This window comes from Sinocyclocheilus anshuiensis, unplaced genomic scaffold, assembly GCF_001515605.1.
Source record: "Sinocyclocheilus anshuiensis isolate Anshui unplaced genomic scaffold, SAMN03320099.WGS_v1.1 scaffold598, whole genome shotgun sequence".
Classification (NCBI taxonomy): domain Eukaryota; kingdom Metazoa; phylum Chordata; class Actinopteri; order Cypriniformes; family Cyprinidae; genus Sinocyclocheilus; species Sinocyclocheilus anshuiensis.
Genome location: NW_015547660.1, coordinates 519,435 through 527,231, shown reverse-complemented (window position 1 = coordinate 527,231; position 7,797 = coordinate 519,435). Strand labels below are relative to the sequence as shown.

Below are 7,797 nucleotides of genomic sequence, written 5' to 3'. Positions count from 1 at the left end.
TGTTAGACTGCACCCCATAAACACAATCAAGCCTAGAAAAAAAACAGTGAACCACCCCTTTAAAAGACATTAATTTATCAACTCTGGGGTCGCATGAATTACCACCATGTTTACTTTGCATGGTTTTTGAAGCATCATCTTTGAGGGTCCCATCCACTTGCATTATATGGACTCCCATAGATGGATTATTTGTCTTAACATCTCCATATTTGTTCATATGAAGAAATAGTCACACATTATTTCAAACATCTGAGACGACATGAGAATGAGTGAATTTTCATTTTTAGGTGGAGTATCCCTTTAAATGATTCACAATGGTTCTTTTGTGCAACATGTAGCTAGTTAACAATAAAAGATTGTAAACAAAATTTGAAGTTGTAAATAAAACAAAGATTACTGAAGTACATTTTACAAAAAAAAAAAAAAAAAATTTAAAATTAAATAAAATAAGAAACTTTTTAAAAAAAAAAAAAAAAAAAAGTTTTTCTGTTACTTGCAGTTTCTCTGTAATTATTTGAGAAAATTAATAGTAGTTTATGAGAAAAAACCATTTCCACATCAAATTTTTCATGCACAGCACACTAATGTTAAGCTTCAAGTGTCAATCATTAATTTGATGATTTACACTAGTTAATGTAACTGTTAATGCAAATGTTAGTTTACAAATACTGGCTTGTTATAATTGACTTACATGTTTATTACAGTCAGATTTATTTACTCGCCAAAGCCAGTTGATCTTTGAGCCTGATTATGGATTTAAACCGACCACGCGAGCAGCATAAAGTTTTTCTCGAGACGCACTCGGCCATATGCTGCAGCTACTGCCGGGTGTTACAGCGAGTTGCAGCATTTCCCACAATCCCCGCAATCATCACAGATGCTGTCTGTCTCCTCGGCGCGGCTCTGTTTATATTGTGTGTGAACTGGCGTTTGATTTCCTCCCTCTCTGTGTTTCTCTCACTCTCGCGCTGACATCCTCTTCCACGCTGCCCCCTGTCACGGCGACCAGGCGGCCATGAATATTCAGTGATCAAGACAGTATCTCTTCCCGCTGTGAGGCGGCGCTCCGGCCAGGGGCTCCCCAGAAAGCACCCCCCACCCCGACACACACTCGCTCTTGTCCCGGCGCCGAGCATTTGGGCCCTGTCAGCGGCGCCCACCCTCAGGACCCTTCAGGCCAGAGCGGCGACCTCCATGTCCATTCGGGCCGGGCCGGGCCGGGCTCCAGGCGCACAGGCCTGCCTGCGAGCCCATCTGTGTGGGGTCGGAAGTCACGGCGCGCCCTGGCAGGAGCCGCGGTGCCAAGAACCACGTGCCCGCTGCCCGGAACAGTGGGAACCCGCTTTAATTGGCAAAACTCGACAGGACAGAGTGTGGCATCGCTCCCAAAGAAGGACAAACTTTCACAGCCCTTCTCCTCTTTTTGGACAGACTTCTGCTGGAGTGCATTAAGGTGTGCCACGAGAGCGCACGTTTACACAATCACCATCAAACACAGTCTGACAGTGCTAAGAAAGTAAAAGAAAAGCTTTGTTAATTAAACCAAAGACTGATACATAAAACATGAACAAAACTTTTGTCACATTGACTACTCAAAGCCGATCAGTTCAAAACCGACACGACTGGAACAATAACTATAAAAACAAACTTGCATTCACTTTACATTCTGTACGGGAAACACTTTTTTTAATATTAACTTTATGACTTTTCAAGAATACAAAGTCATTTACAAACATTATTACATTATGTAAAGGAAGAGTTCACTTTTAATTGTATGGAAAAGAGCAGCTCGGACATTCTGCTAAATGTTTATTTAATATATATATTATATATTAGTTTTTATATCTCCAATAACATGTCCTTAAGTAAGATGAGATTGAAATGCTCCAAACATATAATGCAGTGATTGAGAGCTGAAGAAATAAAGGCTCCTCAGAAGATGTGAAGATGTGATCCTGATGATCAGATTTGAGACGCACTGATTTGTCTAAAAACATGATTGATGGAGAATCAAGTAAAGCTGAGCTGCTTCAGTCCAGTAAGTGTTCATCTGGAGATATTACTGCAGTTATTCTGACGCTTACTTGATAAAAACCAGTCAAGATTTGACACGAGAAGCAGCAGGTGAAGCTGGACGTTTCTACAATTACACTAAAAGAGCTTTTACTGCATAAAACTCTCTAAACTATCAATCAGACGACAGAAGACCTGGAGGAGATTGTGAGTGAAACAGGTTTAACAGCAAAGTTTTGATCATGTTGATCATTTGGAACTTTAGAAACTTGCATATCAAATATGATACAGTAGGCTTTAAAGGGTTAAACGTTATAAAAGTGCTTAAAACATGCCCTTTACATTCACAGATGCAAAGTGAAGGAGGAAACCCAAGACAAATTCAGACCAGAACATCACAGAAACATGAGGCCAGAAACGAAGAACCTAGCAACCGCTCTGAGTACCCTAGTGACAACAAAGCAACATGCTAGCAACTGTAATCCAACACTCTGGCAACTACAGCACAACGTTTTGCATGCATGAGCAAACCACATTCACATTTTTTTTAAATGTAAAAATCTAGTTATATAACTCTTAAGGCTAGTTCACACTGCACTGACTGAACATGTCACTCTTCTGAGCGCAGAATGTCTGAGCAGTGATAAATAATATTTGGCACTACTCATCACATAATATAAAGTAAGACTTTTTAAAAATAAATTGATACTTTTATTCAACAAGGATGCATTAAATTGATCAAAAGTGACAGTAAAGACATTTATAATGTTACAAAAACAAAATGCATCAAAGTTTCCAAAAACTTTTTCGGCAGCACAACTGTTTTCAACATTGATAATAATCAGAAATGTTTCTTGAGCAGCAAATCAGCATATTAGAATGATTTCTGAAGATCATGTGACACTGAAGACTGGAGTAATAATGCTGTTGTTTAGCTTTGATCACAGAAATAAATTACAGTTCAACACGTATTCACATAGAAAACAGCTATTTGAAATTGAAATAATATTTCACAATATTACTATTTTTACTGTATTTTTAATCAAATAAATGCAGCCTTAGTGAACAGAAGAGACTTCTTTCAAAATAATGTTTTAAACCTTTTGAACAGTAGCATATATTGGGCAAAACAGTATTTTTTCATTACATTGAACTATTTTTAATAAATAGTTATTGGTATTGAATATGGTATTATTTCACTGAGCTTGGCGTCATGCATTCTCGGATTGCACAAATAATTCTACTCCACAAACACACACAAAGCTGCCTTAGTATCTTATGAAGCAGCCCGGATGCCTTAAAATGCTCCTCCTTAAAGTCTCAAGGAGATAAACGTGTTAATTTTGAAGTCATTTTTAATTCTCTCTCAGACTTTCTGAATCCTGTCACAAAAGCCACGTTCAGTTCCATCTCCCTGACCCTCGTAACAAGCCCCGTTATCCTACATTGATAACTTCTTCCTTTTCTCTCATTTTTAATTAAAGCTAATTAAAAATGCCAGCCTCGTTTAGTCACTGACAAGATTCATCTGTGTTCCTGATATACAAATAAATGCAGGCGCGCGCGAGCGCTGCTTCATATTCATGAGCGCGAGGTGACACCGTCTCCTCATTTCTAAAGCAGTGCGTTCAGCAGATTCGGGCCCCCGCGGACCCCCAGTCAAATTTAATGGTCTTAGTGCAATGACATCAAAAAGCCTCTACGTCCAGCCTTCGCTAACGCTCTACTGGATCTCAACTTTTCCGAATAATGCACCATCGACACAAATGGGCCAGAGTTCAATGTGAAGCGCGGCGATGTAAAGCTCTCGGTATGCAAACGCCACGATTAAGCGGCGAGAGAAAACAACGTTTTTTAAATGAGGTCGAGATGCGACCTGTGACACGAGGTCGAGAGGGAATCAACAATGACGTGCACCAGAAACCGCTTTATGATGCTGATTCTATCAAAAAGTCATGTGTCACGGCTCTAGATGATGCTATTTTCTTATTTATTCATGAGTTTGAGCAGCTTTTCCATGAAAGAGTAAAGAAGCTCATGATGTCAAGTTCAGAGATATATTAATACTTGGTAAAACAGAACCTGTAAGTAGTACACAATATGAATAGTATGAATATATTACTGACATTGATGATAATAATAATAACCATAATAATCACATTTCTGTTTGTCCCTCCTGATGTTTTCACATGGTGCATGATCAAATTCCACAGACTTATATTAAAGAAAAGATCTGAGGCGTTTTTGAACAGTAAGAAACCACCTAGCAACCAGCCAGAACACCCTAGCAACTGCATCACAAAACCCTAGCAACCATCTACAATCACAAGCACTGCGGCGGTGAATTTGGCAAAAGCACCAACTAGGTATGATGAGATGCCATTAATTTGATATAGACTGTTATTTTATTATCATTGATGTATTATATCTATTATAGCTTTAGTTAATATTTTGAATTAGACTTATTTTTTAAATATATTTTCTGTTTTCATTTTAATTCCAAAAGCTTTAATAAATAAAGTTTCAGTCATTTTGTGTTTTTATCATTTTAATTAGCGTAAGCATTTTTACATGTTCATTTTTTAGCAAGTTTTAGTTTATTTAGTTTTAGTCATTTTAGTACTTAAATCAAAAATGATAAATGTTGCCTGATAATTTTTTTTAATACTTTATTTTATTTCAAGCAATGGATTTTTTATGGTTTTAGTTTTAGTTACCAATAATAACCCTAGAAACAGATGAGAGCTGTGATGTGTGAAACGTGTTTGTATGATGACGACACTAAAGGAGGTAAAGTATGTCTTGACAAGTCAGAGCCGACCATTCATTCTTTTTGTTATTATTTGAGACTGTAAGTGAGAGCAGCATATGGCCTGAAGATCACATGTTTCTGAGCCTCACGCTATCAGGTCTTTTAAGCCTAGTGTACTGTAAGTGTGTTTGTATCTCATAAAATAACGTTTATGAATGTGTAGACTTTATCAATCACAGCAGCTGGACTCTCACTGAATGAGCTGCTTTATCCAGCACCCTTCTGGAATGTCATACAATAAATGATCAGCCATTAGCTTGAATTCTGTATGTATTTCATAAGCTGTGGAGCTGCTGTCTGGTTAAATAGAGTAAATGTGTTTGAAGTGAAACAGAGCTTGCGGGAATCATCTACTCACCACTTTCATTGTCGGAGCCCTCGGGGGTTTGTGGCCTCAGTCGCCGGCTTCACACAGGGGACAGACAACATGTTAAACACAAGAGATCAGGGACAAATACTCCATCCAAGAGTAACACACACACACGCACGCATGCACGCACACACACACACACACACACACACACACTTCGGTCCAGCTTCTGAGAGTCCCAATTAGAGATGAGAGATACAGCTCAAAAAACATACCTTGAAATTTATGCATTTACTACTGGCTTATTTTTCAATCAGAAGATCATATTAACCAAACAACCATTATAGCCAAACAGATTCATTGCAAGAGTAAAACTAATGTTTAGAAAATAATATGTAATGGCAGATGGGAGTGTTGAGGAAACCTGTGTGAGAATAATTATTATTTTGTATTTGGTTTGCAGCGTATGGTCCTGGTTTGGTTACACTTTTATAATAAGGTTTCATTTGTTAACATTAGTTAATGCACTGAGAGTAAACATGAACAAATTATAGAAGCTTGTTTCCACCATGGGATGAAAAAAAAATGATTTTTGCAACTTTTTATCTCACAATTCTGACTTTTTTACTGCCATTCTGAGGGAAAAAACTTATAATTGCGAGATATAAACTCACAATCGCAAGAAAAAAATTGAGATAAAAAGTCTGCGCTTTTTAGTTTTTAGTCTGTGGCAGGGGAAGAAACCTCAGAATGGTGAGATATAAAGTCAGAAATGCAAGAATAACAGTCAGAATTTTGAGATAAAAAGTTGCAATTATCTTTATTTTTTATTCCATGGCAAAAACAAGCTTCCATAACAAATAATGAAGAATACTATTTTTTATTAACTAGCATTAACAAAGATTAATAATTGATAATAATGAATGAATCATTGATAGTTCATGACATCTTATACTTTTTAAAGCCATTGGTTAATATAATGGGATTAAATACATAAAGGATATTTGTGTTGTTTAACAATTAACAACAATTATTGCAGGTTTGCGTCATATTCTGAGTTGCATTATTTTATTCATTTTGAGGAATACTGAATCTGTGTTTTTTTTTTTGTGAGTGAGATGAATTAATGCATATTCATATTTATTTTAGAACTACAGTAACATCTTCTGATTTCTCTCAGCATGGGGACAGGAGAGCTGTCAGTCAATAAATTGGAAAAAAAAAAGTAACTTGCGTTACTTATTTGAAAAAGTAACTCAGATATTCTCTTATAAATTAAAAAGTAATCCGTTACTTTACTCGTTACTTGAAAAAAGTAATCTGATTACGTAACTCGCGTTACTTGTAATGCATTACCCCCAACACTGGTTAATAAATGGAAAGTGTTACCAACATTTTTATACTTGCCAGTCATAAGACAAGGTGTAACTGTTTAACAACAATCTTTAGGAAAATTAATGGACAAATCACTACGAATATAAAGTGAATATTGTGATATACGGTCCAGTCCTAGTGATCTAGTCCCTAACCGCAGGTTATATATGTAAACTCCACCATCACGTCGTTTAATCAGAGTGATTGTTCTCGCATTAACCAAGGATAATTTCAGTACGATGGTAATTTCCTCCTTAAATCAAGAGCATAAACAAACATTCCTGTTTCTTGAGATTTCAGCTCCTAATCACTGCGTGTCAAAGTGAAACAGTAAAGGTGTAAACTCACTCCTCCAGCTCTTCAGCGGCCGGCCGTCGTCCAGACCTGTGGAGGACATCACAAATCAACAATCAGCATCACGATCACAGCTCGTCTGCATGTCTACTGTAACGTGCTCTCTCATATAGAACACACTGCATAATTTAACCAGCTGGAATAACAGCATTGATTAATGCCTTTGATTTTATATAAATAATATAAATAATAATTTTTACTCTTTAATGTGGGGAAAATCATGTGCACACTGTTTAAACAGAGAGGAATGTTGAAATAAAAATACATTAGGCCCTTTATTGCAGGTATACAGCATTAACCCTATAAGGCCTACTGTACCATATTTGATACACACATTTTTAAAGTCTTGAAATTATCAACTTGATCAAAACTTTGCTGTTAAGCCTGTTTCACACTCACTGCTCCAGGTCTTCTATTGTCTGTTTGATAGTTTAGAGTTTCAGTAAAAGCTCTTTTAGTGTAATTGTAGAAACGTCCAGCTTCAGCTGCTGCTTCTCGTGTCAAATCTTGACTGATTTTTATCAAGTAAGCGTCAGAATAACTGCAGTAATATCTCCAGATGAACACTTACTGGACTGAAGCAGCTCGGCTTTACTTGATTCTCCATCAATCATGTTTTAGAGTCTCAAATCTGATCATCAGGATCTTTTGAGGAGCGTTTGTTTCCAGAAGCTTTACTTTCACTGTTCCTCAGCGGAGGAATGATCTTCACAAGCCTCCAGAACATCTCACATCTTCTGAGGAGCCTTTATTTCTTCAGCTCTCAATCACTGCATTATATGTTTGGAGCATTTCAATCTCATCTTACTGAGACAGATTACTGCAGATATAGAGACGACTGATATTTATAGCATTTTATGTCAGTCTCTGCTGTACTGTTATAAAGATCTCACTGATTCACATTACAAGCATCAGAATTTCATCATATAAATAT

General features: G+C 36.9%; 1 protein-coding gene across 1 annotated transcript in view; it reads right to left on the bottom strand.

Annotated features, from left to right (window-relative positions):
• ift43 (intraflagellar transport 43 homolog (Chlamydomonas)) overlaps nucleotides 1-7,797 on the bottom strand; it is a 39,856-nt gene that overhangs the window by 10,378 nt on the left and 21,681 nt on the right. Inside the window, exons 3-4 of the mRNA XM_016504494.1 lie at nucleotides 6,858-6,893; nucleotides 5,184-5,230 (exon numbers count right to left, since the gene is read on the bottom strand). Coding sequence (XP_016359980.1) covers nucleotides 5,184-5,230; nucleotides 6,858-6,893 — 83 coding nt within the window. The remainder of the gene's footprint in view (nucleotides 1-5,183; nucleotides 5,231-6,857; nucleotides 6,894-7,797) is intronic.